This window comes from Notothenia rossii, assembly GCF_949606895.1.
Source record: "Notothenia rossii genome assembly, chromosome: 11".
Taxonomy (NCBI): Eukaryota; Metazoa; Chordata; class Actinopteri; order Perciformes; family Nototheniidae; genus Notothenia; species Notothenia rossii.
Window position 1 is genome coordinate 25919603 of NC_136910.1, and position 17428 is coordinate 25937030.

The 17428-nt window shown below is 38.4% G+C and overlaps 1 protein-coding gene across 7 annotated transcripts in view; it reads left to right on the forward strand.

Annotated features, from left to right (window-relative positions):
- The window catches only part of exoc6 (exocyst complex component 6), a gene marked incomplete at its 5' end in the record, with an annotated part of 95737 nt that overhangs the window by 69220 nt on the left and 9089 nt on the right, over window positions 1-17428 (forward strand). For 5 of the 7 annotated variants that reach the window (XM_079658594.1, XM_079658595.1, XM_079658596.1 and 2 more), the window contains 4 exons: window positions 1836-2015; window positions 2716-2745; window positions 5771-5912; window positions 6556-6629. In XM_079658594.1, the coding sequence (XP_079514720.1) occupies window positions 1836-2015; window positions 2716-2745; window positions 5771-5912; window positions 6556-6629 (426 nt within the window). The remainder of the gene's footprint in view (window positions 1-1835; window positions 2016-2715; window positions 2746-5770; window positions 5913-6555; window positions 6630-17428) is intronic. The other 2 variants (XM_079658598.1, XM_079658599.1) reach the window with 1 other exon arrangement.

Genomic DNA, 17428 nt, shown 5'->3' on the forward strand with positions numbered 1-17428 from the left:
GTGAATTCTCGCGCACGATGACTTGGACTCGGACTCATGAATTCTCGCGTATGATGACTCGGACTCGACTTGTACATTGACTCTCCGACTTGGACTCGGACTCGAGCAAGTTTTCTCTGGAGTCTGATGTCCTCTATCCTGGCGTGTGCACCTGTGAGGCGAGTTCACGGACTGGGCCCCGCTATTCCAGTCTAGAGATGTCTAGAGACACACCCCGCATCGTGCTGTACGCTTTCACACATTCTGCTTCCACATTGGAAAAGAGCAGCGCAAAATGCTCGTTATGTGGAAACAATATTGAAGAGCAGGCTCCGTAACACATTACTCTAAGGATTTAGTTCAGACATATAGGCTGTCTTGAACACTATCATCAGAGTAACGTGATCTAATCAATAAATAAAGATTCAGCCGATAACACGAAAGCACATGACTACTTATCATGCAGAATGTCGTAATTTTGCATTACCATGTGCTTTCTGGGGCTTAATCTTTATTGATAGAATTGAAACATTCACTATAATAATTGTAGCGTCCCCGGCTGAATGGTGGTCAGACTCTCCAACTGATGGCATCTGTTTATTGACCACCCTTGCTTGTATACAATCATTACAAACGTAAGAGCTTGTGCCCTTATCAGCCCGGTGCTAAAAACCGAATGCAACTATTTAGTATATGTACATGTATTCGTCATCTATCCGTCATTATACATGTGTTTTTACACTGCTTCGCTGTCCATTGACTTCCGGTAAAAGTTCCTTCAAAATAAGAGTCCCGATCTCATTACTATCGAAATAAAAGTGCAAAACTAAAACTTTACCATAAGAAAATCTTGGCATACAAATATAATCACTTCTCTAAAAGGTAACTAATTTTAAATATAGTTAGACATATTAAAGGTCATTTACAATTATAATAATATGAATATTATTATTAAGCTTTATATTTGTATAGCACCTATTACAAGAATTGTAGCCAAACCTGCTTCACAGCAGTTCAATAGACAGTTTAGTATAAGATGACAGGATAAAAGCAATGTAGAGGAGCAGCTACATTTCAACACATACTGTATATCCACGAAGATTAATACATGAAGACTTGTGACTCGGACTTGACTTGGATTCTTCTTAGGTGACTTGGACTCGGACTCGAACACAGTTAATGATGACTCGGACTCGACTCGGACACTCCTTGGGTGACTCGGACTGGGACTCGACTACTACTCTCCCTTGGTGACTCGGACTTGCACTCGGACTCGACTACAACTCTCCCTAGATGAATCGGACTCTGACTCGACTACGACTCTCCCTTGGTGACTCGGACTTGGACTCGGACTCGACTACGACTCTCCCTAGGTGAATCGGACTCGACTACGACTCTCCCTTGGTGACTCGGACTTGGACTCGACTACGACTCTCCCTAGGTGAATCGGACTCGGACTCGAAGAGTGGTGACTCGAGAGTGACTTGGAATCGTGAATTGGTGACTTGACTACAACACTGACCCACACTAAATGATTACAAAGTCTCTTTTGATCTCAACTGAAAGTCAAATCATTGATCAGTTCTGTTCTCAACATATGTTGTTCTCAGTACTGGCAGAAGACTGTCCAACACTGTAACCATACTCTGTTTTATAAAAAAACTGAGAAAAATGTCATTAATGTGGTCTGAAGTGCTAAAATGCTAGCATAATAGCTAGCGGTACACTTCTCAGGTTTGCGTTTCGCCAAGTTGTCTCTATATTCCTTATACAGTTATGATATACAGTATAACTGTATTGAAATATGTATTAAGTCCTATCAGTCTGGTAATAGTGGCTTATAAAATAAATTCCAGGATGCTCGTCATGCTGCAGAGGGAGAGATTTATACCAAACTCAACCAGAAGATCGATGAGTTCATCCAGCTGGCGGACTATGAATGGGGGATGGCTGAGTCTGACGGGCGAGCCTCAGGATACCTCATGGACCTGATCAACTTCCTGCGCTCCACCTTTCAGGTCTTCACACACCTCCCGGTGAGTCTGATCCACCAATCGTTGACACACTGATTATCTTTGAACTGTCGGTACAATGTCTTTTTGGTTTTTGATCACATCTTATCAGCTTTTGATGGTGTTTGGCAGTTTCCATTGTGTCTTGTTATTAGTAGGGATGTGATTTTCTTTTATTTACATTTTCCCGTAACCCCACCTGTTTTCCTGGTGTTTTGCTACATGTCCATCACATCCTTAACGTTATGTGTGTAGAGTTTTACATTGTTAATTTAAGGGTGTTTGGTAGTGTGTCTGTATGTATGTTTAGTGTGCTGTTACTGACTGCTTTTGCACACACTGCCATTATGTTCAACAAGACATATTTAGTGATATCAAAGGGTTAAAGGTCAGTTAATGTGTTTTAATAGCACAGATACAGCTTGTTGAGTTCCACTCCTGCATTTCTCTCCGTCTCTTTTCCTGTCTTGAATAAATTCTAGATTATTTCTATAAGAATGTCTGCTTTCTCCATTAACCCCCCTTCTAATAAGCAGCGCTGTTACTGATTTGTTTTCCTAGCAGTTTTATTCCTTGATTAATTTGACTTACCAAGCATGAAAGCTGTCTCTAGTTGAATTTACCTCCTCCTGTCCATTTATTGTTGCCACATTTATTTTCCTGTCCTTTCCCTCTTTTCCTCCCCTCCTCCATTTTTGGTTGGTTTTGGGGTGTCTCTGCTCAGAATAACAACAATGACCATGCATCGATGTCGGTGAGTATTCCTGCCTGGCTGTTACAACACTATGCTGCCATACACAGGCAGAAGGGAGATGTGAAGCATGCTAATGTTCCATTACTTTTTCGGACACCTGTGGTAACGCCACACGGATGTGCGCGTTGTTCCATTCATAACACACACGTGTCGGTTTGGAGTTCCATGCATGTGCATTTACTGATCTACACTGCATTATGTCTAATTCCATTTATCCTTGTATTTCTTAAAATGACATTTAGATGAATCTTGGTAACGTCCATAACGGTAAATCTCCCCACACACCTATCTACCTCTATAAAACAATCACTTCGTTTTTCATTTGTTACTAGTTTTATTCAGTTAACATGCTAGTGGTGCATACACCACCAACTGGACTGGGTTATTTGAACAACATTTTCTGTGCAAACGCCTAATAATTGTTTACAGTTTAAAGATTACAGTCAATGCAGTCACACATGTTGGGCTGCACGCGATAATGTAATTTGCCAAGGCCCATGGTGGACAGATGCAGAAAATATGAATTTGCTTTTACACATAATTTCCACATTGGCATAGTTGGGCGCTGTCATTATTTCATCTTGGATTATATTAGAGTTTTGACTGTTTAAGAGAATGTATAGCATCTGGCCAAGGAATCATAATGTAAGGCATCCAGTGCACTCTTTTGCCCTCATACAATGTCATGTTGCAATTTTTTTACAAGAGACACATTTCTATCCAAACGGAAAAGGACACTGGTACAAGTGAATGCAATTCTTCAATAAATAAAAGTGTTTAAGCGTAAATGATGGTCAGTGAGGCTAAACACCAAAATGGACTGTGACAAGAACTGGCTCCTTATTGCAGCTGGCTAGGAAGGCACCGAGACTAATTCATCCATTCAGTTTTACATTTTGAAGATGGCTGTAAATGTAAGACAACTTTAGCTTTTCAGGTTGTTTGTGTAAAGTTCTCTGTCCACATCACATTGGATAAAATGGCTAATCTCTCTTATCATGCATTGAAGCCATCCTCAAACCATTGTTTTTCTAAACTTATGATTTAGTTGATCTCATTTACATGCTTTTTTTATTCTGACCATCATCATCAAACAGATAAACATAAATACAGTTAAATGGTAGCATATGTGCTGCTCGATTTGGTGAACTGACATTTCATGTAAATCATCTTCCTAATGTTACAGCTACACATACCATAATGGTGTCTTAGTGTTAATGCATGGCCAACACAGTTTTCTAAATGAAGCAGGCTTAGTGTGGAAGTATACAGATACTTCCGTCAGTGGCCATGCATGGAGTAAAGTATTTGTCAGTGTGCCACATCTGTGTGTGAATGGTCTCTGAGTTAGCTAGCTGTCTACGCAGCAACTCACTTATAGCAAATGGACAGACCTTAATATTCCTGCCACACCATGTGTCACTGCTCTCTGTCTGCCGGTCACCGGTCAGCATGAAGGGTGTTAAAGGGATGTTTTGGAGCTCAAAGAAAGGAAAGCCACAGATTATTCTATTGGTTTTGCAACTAACACACATGTTTGAAGGTGCCATCAGTGATTCCTGCTTTTAATAGCAAACTATTTATTAAAAGAATCACTGATTGTCTCTTCAGTGTGTTTTGGGGTTTCTTTGTGTAACTGTAAATCAACAACATTATTGGCTGTGCATTATCCTTGACATTGAGCTTCCCACATCATCCCTGGGTTTTAGAGTTGTTGCATGAGTGTCTGTTGAGCTGCTGTTCTGTTTCTGGGTACCACAAACACTTACTGTAATGAACAGAAACATTCACATTACTGTTAGTGTTTCACACACTTGAGGAAAGGTTTAACTGATTCAAATCCCACCTGTTTCAATGTGGATCATGTGTTTAAACACCTCAAGTAGTGGAAACGCTCACAATTCGTATTTACTTTGAAGTTGTAAACATGCTGTGGAGTGATGTGGAGTGTTATGCATGCGTTAGGCTATCTGTGTTTTTTTTCAAATGTGTGATGTTTTCCAAAGAACAAAGTTTGTCAAATGAAAAGCATTGTAATTGGTATTAAACCTTTTAAGTAACAAATTGCATGATAATGGCCAGTTTCAGAAGATATCTGGGGTAAGGTGGGAGTTTATGACATCAAATCCTCTCAAAAAAAGAATAGATGCCCTGTATAATGGATAACTGTTTTGATGGGATTCCTGGCTTGATAGAGGCGTGGAAACATATAACATAAAAAAAAAATTAAATCATGAACTCAACAACATTCAAACCCATGTCAGCTTTGTGTACCTTTTTGTCAAAGATTCTTTGTATGCACTTATTAATGCAATAACTTGTTAATGTACTACTTGTGGTAACAAACTATTCTTGACTTTAACTATAATCCACAACTGTTCTGTTAGAAATACACTTTGATCAAAAAACATCCGAAAAAACGTAATAAGAGAGACTCGATAATGGGTGTTTCTCAAGTTAAAGATGCTTCCTTGGTAGGATGGGTCCTGAAATTCCTCTAGAACAATTCAGTATTAAAGGACTAAAGTTGCAATGACATTCAACAACAAACCGTTACCACTTGTAGCACCAAACACACACATGCTCTGTCTTGGTGCTTTTGGGTCAATTATCCATCGTCATTGACTGTTGCAGTTCTTATCAACATAATGCAGAATATTGATAGGAATAACTGCTTTTAGGCTTAATGCATCTTTCTGTGTGCACTGAAGTATACATTAGGATACATGGTGCTGAGACATGAGGGAGGTTTGCCTTCAGTGTTTACTCTTGCTCCTGCTGAGGCTGAAAAGTCTTTCACAAGGTGTGTGGCAGTGACTCCCATTATGGATCAACTGTTTCTCAATACAGACTGCGTATGATACATTATTAGACTATTTTCTTCTGAAGTCTTTACCATCAAAAGTTTACTCATTATCTGTGCTTCTCAGCCTAATATTTCCCACCTTTCCATCTCCCTCTCCTCTTTTTCATCCTCCCATCCTCTGTCACCTTCCTTCTCCTCCTTCCTCCTCTGCATCTCCAGGGTAAAGTGGCCCAGACAGCGTGTATGTCAGCCTGCAAACATCTGTCCACGTCCCTGATGCAGATGGTGCTGGACACAGAACTCAAACAGATCAGCATGGGGGCCATTCAGCAATTCAACCTGGATGTCATCCAGTGTGAATGTAAGTATGATCTAATGGTCATTTCATGAAATCCTTCAAAGTTGAATTAAGATCTTTCTTCACCAGGGAAAAGTGAAACACGCAGACAAACAAATATAGACACAATCTAATTTGTATGCAAAATAAAAAAATTCTGAAACGAATCAGTAAACCAACAGCTTCTCTTACATTTAAAATTCTACAATTATTTTCATTTAGACTTTAGAGGGGAAGGGAATAAATAACTAATCAATCCTGGCCTTTATTGTTCATGGAACATATAACTTTCATCATTCATTTATTATTTTTATTTTAAGCTATCAATAATCATAAGTGGTATTGGCCTTAAAATAACATGTTCTAGTCAGACTATAATGGCTAGCATGCTGTTGTCCTGTTGTCAAAATCAATGCTTTCATTAGGGGAACGTTTCCATATGTGGAAGAAACCTGTGGCATCCCATCATCTATGTTATTATTTATAGTCCATCAAAATGAAAGTGAAAGTTAGTCTGTTCTTTTCACTGAGGTATATTTGTATCCCTTTTTTTATCTAGTGTTTTGTTGATGTGATTGTATGTGGTCCCATCAATATAAAGCGTACTTTTTTAGCACTGATTATTTGTAATCTGTGAAATGTATTTGATATTTCTGCTTCCTCTCAGTGTTTGCCAGCTCAGAGCCGGTTCCTGGTTTTCAAGGAGACACGCTGCAGCTGGCCTTCATCGACCTGCGACAGGTAATCTATAAACTGAGCTGGATTGAATTAATTCACTCATGATGTTTCTCTGTAGGAAGACAAAGCTTCATTTACTGCACCAATTATTATTTTATGGTAGTTATTTCATCAATGTGTGGATTTTCTTGGATTGGAGTAATAACAATCCTGGTGTTTGTTGCCATCTGTGTTGCGTTCAGTCTGCCATCCTCAGGCTATATCCACTTGCATACGTTTCATTTTAAAAGGTGTAACCTGTAGACGCTAACTCCTAGCGTCTACACTACTCCAACATTTTTGAATCTCTGATACAGGACGTTTTAGTCTTCACCACTTCACAATTATGTTATGAGTGTTATAGTTAAAAGATTCCAGAACTGCCAGAAGAAGAACAGTTTTTTATATTTACTTGAAATGTTTTCCACTTCACGTTTTAACTCTCAGCTGTCCCACATCTTACCTTTTACACATCTCAGCAACAATTTTGGGTTTAACTGGCTGTCTGTGTGTAACCTTTTCAATTTTCACATGTCCCTAAGTTCACCCGCTCAGGAAACATTCCTATAGCAACACACACGCACTAACCCCCTGCCTCCCTTCTTGTTGTAAACACCAGTGGTATGTAAAGTGTTGCCGGCTCTCATTACCTCGTGTCTTCGCTGACCGGTTAATCTGAGCCTGAGGTGGAGGCTTGATTCTGAATCCAATCCAGGTCACCGCAGTACTCAGCACGTTTGTTGAAAGTGCAAAAAGACCAGAGAAGATAAACCAACCTTTCACATTAAAACATTAAGGCAATTCTGTTGTGCATTTTCCCAGTCTGTATCAGTTTGAAATCCTTACACAGATAAGACACATAGAGCGTTAGATGCATTTTAGGCATAAAGATGAAGGTCTTAATAAGCCTAGCTAGAGCTCAGACAAAAAGCCTTGACTGACAAGAAGGCTAGATCTGGATCTGGAGTGCAATGTTTGTTATAATAAAGGCTTTTATTATGATGCAGCAAGTAGAGGAATAAGACATATTTTTGACTCTTCTTAATCTCTCAAGACATGAGTTTTGCCAAAACAATTCAATAGTTGTAAACGCAGTAGTTGCATCTTATTAAAAGCTGTTATTAAAACTGTGAGCTCTAGATTTTCTATTTCTAATTCCTGCATATGAAGTAACGTTGTTTGGATTCTTTAGTGATCCCAGCAGTTCCCAGTGACCTGCTCTTTGTTTTGGGTCAAGGGGCCTTTTCTAGATTTATGCAACATCCATTTATTTTTTCAACAATACATCTGAGACTGTTACTAAAGTAGCTGATCCATTTTTGCAATATGTAAATCAAATATTGTCATTTGATTTCTCAATTTTTTTCCGCAGCTTTTTGAACACAGATTAAGTCCCATCATTTTGTTTGTCTTTGTATTTTATAGAAGATAACAGGTTCTAGGGTACACATCCAATAAACGCCACAAGATGGATCAACAAAAGCAAAACAAATGGAAAACACAAAGTGTATTGTGCAACGTTACGATCTAATGAAGATCTTCGTCTGGCTTCAGAATTCAGAAGGCCTTTATTCGTCCCACAGCGGGACATTTACATTGTTACAATAATGGGGACAGTGCAGATAAAAATACTAACTTATTAAATAAAGAAGCAAGCATATGTTAATACAATAACAAATGTATAAGTACACATCCCGATAGTAAAGATAACTTGCAGCATTATAAAAGTAATGAACATATAAAAGGAATGATCTAACAGTCCGTAAATAACAGTACCAAATGGTCAAAAGTCAATATTGTTGCTAAACCTCTACATATTTTCATAACCTGATTTGATTTAATACACTTGGGTTTTACTGAAGCAATTGTGCTAAGAAACAAGAAGTGCTTCTCAACTCAACTGGTTCCCTCCGATGCAGCTCATTAGACAAGATGTGGCCATGTTCCTTTTATTCAGGCTGCTGGTTGACATGTTAATCCTAGCCCTAGGTGAAGGCTTTGGAGGCTTCCACAGGCCGGGGTGACTCCGAGGTCAGCCTTTACTGTCCCTTTATCTCACGGCTCCTGATTCCATATCTATAACTGCTTTTTAGATCCTTATCCTCCAACCATTTCAAGTGATTGAAAGTCAAACATGTAGGGCGACTGATGCTAAAAGGCTTGGAAAAAAGATTTACGTGATAGTATTTGCTTTTGCCTGCAATATAGTTGATGTGCTTAATTAAAACAAATCTGGATCAAGTATATTCTACACTTCAGTTATCAAATCACCTTTCATAAATAACATATTTCAAAAGTCTCGTCAATACAATGTGAACATTATTTATACAGTATTTCCTTTAAAGTGGCCACCTCAATAACCTGTGCATGACGAATATTTGAGTTTGACTTAATGATATATAAAATCATTTTAGATGCTTTTTTAGGAAAACGAAATGCACTTCTATTATTATAATGAAGCTATTTACTTTTACCTGTACTTAATTTAACTTTTTTAATCCTAAATGCAATGTATAGAAAGGCAGTGAATGCATGTATGATGAACTATACTGAGGGTTGAATGTTAAGATGAATACAGTTATAGAGGCTAATGCGCTGCTGGTTGGGTATGTGCTTGTGCCGCTTCTTCTTAGTATTTGAAGTGATCAGGTGATTAGGTTAGCAAGGCTACAGTATATGCATCATGTGCACAAAACTGATTGAAAAGCATCTTATTGTCTTAGCGAAGGCTCTAACCAGCACTTACCTGCCCTCCTCTGGTCCTCAACAACACTCACAGCAAGCGTGAAGTAGCTAGGTCCAAGGGTTGGTGAGATAATACAAAGTCATGTATACACAGATAAAGAGATTTCTGTCGTTTTAGTTTGATCTCTATATGTGTGGTCATTGCGGAGACACACAATACGCTAATGCTTAATAACATATTGTTGTCAATAACATCAAAAAAGACAAATATTAAGACAAGATACAAGGAAAACAGACATTTTACATAACATCACTGTCACTAAAGAGAAACATGCCCAAGACCCTCTAACATACAGTACATTTGATTTCTTATTTGAATCAGCCTGAATAACTTGTGGCTTTGTGTTAAACATCTGAATGAATTTGGCCAGAAACTGACGGGAAAATGTGACTCTAATTGACTTTGTTGCTTTGGACAAAAATCATAGGAGGAGAATATATATATATATATATATATATATATATATATCTGGTACATTCCCTTTTTTCATAGGCGTATCTCCTGAGGGTATAGGTTTGAATAAATAGGAGTGCTGCTTGGCCCAATATCATGTAAATTGTTGGAGAAAGTTGTGAGTTACCTGTTTACACAATGCTTGCTAACAAGCTTGCAAGTTTTGACATTCCAACAAGGACAAGCAAACAGTGGCCTCACACTGAGTGTGGCAGTGTGATTGCATGCAAAGTCATACAGCAACATGAATAGATGCCGATTTGACTCTAGGTAATGCAAATTGTGGCAAAGATGCCTTTGTGTGAGTTAAACATGTTCAGGCATTTACAAATATCAACATAGAAATCTGATATATGAACTGATCTTTGTTGTTTGTTTTGGTTTTTTATTGTGACCAACATCCATACTGAGCAGAATGTTTTACAGTGTAAAAATCAACTTGTCAGTGCTCTCTGGTTGATATGTAATGGAGATACTTTTCTTTCTCTGCTTGCTGCGCACAAAGGCACACGCATAAATGTACCGGGCAGTATGAGAGCAATCCAGCAGTCCATCATTCCATTTATTTATACAACCTCAATAACAACAAACCTATATTTCTCCCCAATAAAAGGATAGTAGTCATATACTATAATAGTATGTAAATGTTGAAATGATGAAATCAAAAATGACTGTCTCTTACATGTCTGTTCGGGGCTGTATTTACACATTATACAGGCTTCTTAAAGTGTAAACATAGTGTAACAATGATTTAGAGTTGTCTCACCTCTTGACTACCACTCTGATGACAATGTAATGGTGACAGAGATAATAGCCTTGTATACAATTATTACTAATGTTTTACTTAACAATACTAGTACACATCCAAAGCCAAGCTTAATAAAGGGAAGGAAAGCAGATAGGGATTTCTCCAATTTCAGAACGCCAACACTCATTGTTTCAAAGTCAGATGTGAAACCTAAGATTGTCCCAACAGACCATGAACTAATAGATCGTTTATATGACACACATCTTTCTCTTTTCCTTCTGCTCAGACTCCTGCCATTAATCATAAACGGTCACCTCAGCCTAACCCTGGACACCAACACCATGTCACTTTGTACCTTCTAGGTTGAAGTTCCATTTTTGAATGAAATTATTTTAAAAAAAGCAATCTTTAGAAGGCACATTGCCAAGTGCGTAAAGGTGGGGGGCCGATGGCTCCTTGCCGTCCAGTACATTTGTGACCACATTTGTACTATCTCTGACAAAATACATCTACAGAAAAAAGAGTGAGAGACAGATGCTACCCAGTCAGTGTTCCTATCCTAATTGCTAATGCGACCTCTTCCAGCCATCGAGCAAAACATAGATATGGACGACTGGCATCGCCGCATGTCACCTTACTTGCCTATGGTTGTAAATAGGGCTAACATGCATCGGTGCATCCCTAATTTCAACCACTTGTGTCCGCAAGCCTATTCATTCAAAGCTTAATGCAGATAAATATTGGGAGGGTAGATTCTGAATTTGAACATTCAACACCATGGCCCTCAGTGATTTTTTTCCAGGAAAGGTCAACCTTTATGCAGTAAATATGCACACACTCAGCCTTTCTCTTTATCTCTCTGATGCCAAAAGAATATTTCGCAGAAGTGTTTACTATATCAATGTTTTTATAACATGACCCAGCAGAATCTGGCGCATTTCCACTGCAGGGCCTCGCACGGCTTAGTACGGTATAGCTAGGCCTTGGTAGGCCAGGCTCACTTTATGCTGCGTTTCCATTACAGTTTAGTAGCTGGGGCAGTAACTAGTAACGCAGTGTACTAGGCGGAACCGTGACGTCATCTTCAATGCGAAACCCAAAACCAACATCAGCTGTTAGCTGTTAGCACTAAGAGCTCACAGCTCCTCATATCTGTTCAGAAACTAGACAAAAGTTAAACAAGTACAAACCACAGACTGTCTGTGTCATGGCGAATACAGTCGCTGCTTTATTTATGTCTGTATAGGCCGTTGTTGTGAGTTTGGACGGTCGGAGCATATACAACATTAGCTTAGCCGATCTCCATTTAGAAAACACGCATTTTAAAAGGTTGTTCGCCTGCCGTCTGTCTGCAGACTTGTCAAAGCATTATTTCATGGTTTTTACTAACCGGTATCAGTATGTTGTTACTTCGGCATCATTTTGAAACGTGTATTACAATTAAATCATGGTCAAATATGTTAATTTTGTTGTAGTTGTAGCCCCCTTGCCAGCGATTCTCTCTGACCATTCAGCAGTCGAGAGTGTTTACGTCACTAGTTTAGAATATTCAGCCCGGTTGTTGGCCCGGTAAGACAACCCAGTTTCACGGCATTTCGTGTTATAGTCACGACTTTTAATCTATATATTCGTGTTCACCAACACGATTTTCCCCTTTTTTTCGTGTCTCACAGAATGATTTAAAAAGCAATGTATTTCTATTGGTATTATGTTTCGTGCCTGCAGCACTTCTTTTTGTCCGTTCGGGTCTTGGAAGACCGGAAGCTGTGGGGTTCATAAAAACATGTTTTTACTCAATATCAAGCCACGATTATTGTTTTTATTTTAAATCGTATAATGTCTGACTTTTTTTGTCGTCTGTGAGGAAAAGAAATGGGGCTCAGAGCCTCAGAATACTGAAATCTGTATTTTTTTTAATCTTTTTTTCCTTCTAATTTGTTATTATTTTCTAAATAACACTCTGTTATTTACTCACCAATAACACACAATTATCCTTGCTTTTATTTATTGGTTTGATTCCATAATCTCGGGCTTTTTTGGCGTCCGTCAGGAACTGAATTTCAAAATAAAAATAACCGGAAACAGACGTAGGCATTTCAAGCGATTACCCAAGAACATCAGCTATGGTTTAAGCTCGCTGATTGGATGTTTTAGCCGCAATGCATGTTGGGATTTGGTGTTTATATGATATGAAATCGGAAAAACCTTTAAAAAAAATAAAATAATACTTCATTCCGAGTGTTCTTGCTTTTCTCTTTGAAAGTCATCACATAACGGCATTGTAATACACGGTTCGGCTGCATTACATATTACAGATCTGCCGTAATTCTTTATTTATAGAGCCCTGATGAGAAGACTTTTGGAAAAACTGGAAGAAATGCCGCCGAAACTGAATACTTGACGTGGATCATAAATATATCCACAATTAAACAACATCTTCAATTTCTCTTCACACAATACGTCTACTTGCAGTATCAACACTAATTCTGCTGACTTTTACATTTGATCTAATTCGTATATAGGTTATATTTACACCATAACGGTGCACAGCTGATATAAAAGGACTTGTAGTTTTTAAAGATATTACTGATTTTCTTTGAATATAAGAATATACATACTGAGTCTGAAATAGTATAGCAATATGCTGTAAAATTATGTGAAAGCATGAATAAAACTACACATCTTCAGATGTTGTACATACATGTCCTACACTAATAATACAAAGTTATTATGGCTATGTGTACCTTGTGTGCACCGCCTAGTGGTTAAAGCATGTTATTGAATTATTGTTTTTATGTTTTATATTTGATTAAAAAAATATTAAGAGTACATACTTTCATAGGGGGAAAGTAGAAGGTCTGTGATAGAAATATAGAATATGAAAAATCAAGAAGATACTATAAGTGATCTCTACAATAAAACAGTTTAGTGCAGGATGTACAAAGATATTAATAGGAGGATGTGCAAAACAGAAAAACGAATTAACCTTTATTTAAACATTAAATAATACTTTAGATTAAGGTCTTCTTTTAAATATGAAAAACACTTTGGGGGTATCTACAGATAAATATTAAGCCTGAAAAAGTACTTAACGTCTAATATATTGCTTTCCTGCATAACTATGTTGAAGCACTTATTTTAACTGATATTATACACATTAATTATACTCTTATGTATGTAGATAGTATAAGAAATGTGCAGAATATGACAGTTTAATGGTGGAGGTAAACACACATATTGATAGATGTCTTGTAATGCGCTGTTGAGGAAGCTCAGCTGCGACCGAAGTTTTTCATTCATTGCATAACTACACCAGGTATATGATATGTCAATAAACCTTAGAAAATCTTGAAATCTTGAAAGGGATATGCAAAATAGCCATTATACAGTCTTTAATTAACTATTAGTAGAGAATAACGAGTAATGAATATGCTTTATTACTCGTTTCCATTCATGTCAATTGCAGATAAATGTTTAGTCTTCTCAAGCACCAACTATCAAATATCTCTCCTGATTGTTGGTACTTGACAATCACCTTCCCTGAATTTTATTCAGGTGTACTGTAACTAAAGTCTGATTTAAGGTTTTTTTATATTTCACATCATTAATCAGAATCTGCAAAGTAACTCAAATAGGTGAAGTGGAGTAAAAATACCAGGTTAACCTCTGAATTGTAGTGGAGTAGAATTACAAAGTAACAATGAGCTGTCATGTGGGTATATATTAATGCTGCGCATTATGGATACAAGTGATTTTCACCCATTTATTAATTATATGTTTTACATTTGATAACACCAATGTGTTTAATACTGGCAACTTCTAATTGTGGGAAAAACGAAAACGTTCAGTAGAGACGTGCCATAGAACATGTTGCGAAACACAATAGCCAGCATGTGTAGTTCTGGGGGGGCGTTCGATTCCAGTTTTGGATAGTCTGGCGTGGTTTCGTTCCATTTCAAACAGCTGTTTGACGCTCGGCGTAACCTTGGCGCATTGCCACTCCAACATCCATTCCCAGAGCTTGAAGATTAATCACGGGGACTGTAGTCCTAAACGATAGCTGGGGATTATGGGTAGTGTAGTGTCTTCGGCCATCCTAAACCCAGAAATGTTGACAATCGCAATGATGCTCGAAATGTCCCTTATAGGCCTACATCTGTTTCCGGTTATTTTTATTTTGAAATTCAGTTCCTGACGGACGCCAAAAAAGCCCGAGATTATGGAATTAAACAAATAAATAAAAACAAGGATAATTGTGTGTTATTGGTGAGTAAATAACAGTGTGTTATTTAGAAAAGAATAACAAATTAGAAGGAAAAAAAGATTTAAAAAAATACAGGTTTCAGTATTCTGGCTCTGAGTCCCATTTCTTTTCCTCACAGACGACAAAAAAATGTAGACATTATACGATTTAAAATAAAAACAATAATCGTGGCTTGATATTGAGTAAGAACATGTTTTTATGAACCCCACAGCTTCCGGTCTTCTAAGACCCGAACGGACAAAAAGACGTGCTGCAGGCACGAAACATACTACCAATAGAAATACATTGCTTTTAAAATCGTTCTGTGTGACACGAAAAAAAGGGGAAAATCGTGAGGGTGAACACGAATCAAAAGATTAAATGTTGTGACTATAACACGAAATGCCGTGAGACTGGGTTGCGTAAGAACCTTGATTTTGGAGGGCCAGAAAAAAGCATCATAATGTATCAGTCCTAAATTGGTACAGGCCCAGTAAATATAAAGACATTTGAATAGAGGAATGCCGAGGTTTTGTTTTGTCATTGTGTTTCTACCAGAGAGCATTAGTCTTGCACCTAAGATGTTTCGACCTCACTGCAGAATGTCCACAAAACTCTCTTTTCAGAACGTGGTTGTAACCCATTGGAGTTTTCCTTACCTATTAACATTAATTGTTGTGAGCTGTGGAGGGCTGAGTGAGCATCAGAGTAAGATGGCTGCTGCTGGTGGCTCATCACTTAGCTCCAGGTGAGAATAATGGCTTTGTTGCTAAGCCTCTCTCTGTGTGTCGGAGTCCGCTGAATAATGCTATTATCACTAAGCTGCTCTTTCAACGTGAGCCGAACACCCAGCTGTTTCACCATATGACATTAGCATACACTGTGTGGGTGGGGCAGGGGGGGGGGTCATCTCCATCAGGTTAACCAGGGGTCGTGGGGGGGTCATTTTAAATGTTCCTGTTTAGACTTCACACCCATCATTTTAAGCAGCAGAACCCCCCTCCTCCCTTCTTCTCTCACTCTTCTGAGTGACGCAGTGACCCAAGATACGAAAGTGTTTACCATCGTCACATTATCAATGAAACTGGAAGCTTAGAATCAAAGTGTTTGCAGGTAATTATGTTCCTGTTACATTGTCAAGTGCATCACAATGCCTCAAACAAGCTAGAGTTAACATACAGTTGCAAGAAAAAGTATGTGAACCCTTTGGAATTACCTGGATTTCTGCATAAGTTGGTCATAAAATGGAGGAAGCCACTGCTGTCCAGAAAAAACCTTGCTGCACGTTTGAAGTTTGCAAAAGAGCACCTGGATGTTCCACAGCACTACTGGCAAAATATTCTGTGGACAGATGAAACCAAAGTTGAGTTGTTTGGAAGAAACACACAACGCTATGCGTGGAGAAAAAAAGGCACAGCACACCAACATCAAAACCTCATCCCAACTGTGAAGTATGGTGGAGGGAGCATCATGGTTTGGGGCTGCTTTGCTGCCTCAGGGCCTGGACAGATTGCCATCATCAACGGAAAAATGAGTTCTCAAGTTTATCAAGACATTTAGCTGGAGAACTTAAGGCCATCTGTCCACCAATTGAAGCTCAACAGAAGATGGGTGATGCAACAGGACAACAACCCAAAGCACAGAAATAAATCAACAACAGTATGGCTTCAACAGAAGAAAATATGCCTTCTGGAGTGGCCCAGTCAGAGTCCTGACCTCAACCCAATTGAGATGCTGTGGCATGACCTCAAGAGAGCGATTCACACCAGACATCCCAAGAATATTGCTGAACTGAAACAGTTTTGTAAAGAGGAATGGTCCAAAATTCCTCCTGACCGTTGTGCAGGTCTGATATGCAACTATAGGAAACGTTTGGTTGAGGTTATTGCTGCCAAAGGAGGGTCAACCAGTTATTTAATCCAAGGGTTCACATACTTTTTCCACCCTGCACTGTGAATGTTTACATGGTGTGTTCAATAAAAAAATTAAAAAATATAATTGTTTGTGTGGTTTTAGCTTAAGCAGACTGTGTTTGTCTATTGTTGTGACTTAGATGAAGATCAGAACACATTTTATGACCAATTTATGCAGAAATCCAGGTAGTTCCAAAGGGTTCACATACTTTTTCTTGCAACTGTACATTTTGCTTTAGCAGAGCTCTTGTTCAAACTTCACAATAGGATTGTCAAGGGGTTAGATGATCGATGGACTGTCAAACCAGAGTTTAAACCTCTTCAATCGAACCTAGACTGCAGAGGGCCCAAATAAACACACTAACTCCAACTGACCAATAATTATCAAGAATCACTAGCACTATGCTCTAGTGGAAATGCAACACTGTGGGGACATCAACTAAATGGAACTTTTAATCAGTTTATTCATATGTTGGGGCTCAAACTGAAAAATATAAAATGCTTTTGGTCAGATTGCCCTATTTTGGAGATTGACTGTTTTGAAAGGGGAGATAAATGGGAAGACTTGCTTAAGAGGAGCAGGTTGGATTCAAATTTGTGTCCGCTGCCGCAAAGAAAGAAAGAATAGAATCAAGATAACAGACGGTTCCAACGTTTTTTACTGTAGGGCAAATGCTATTTTTGATGTTTTGTAGAACTCACCATATTTGACAATATTTG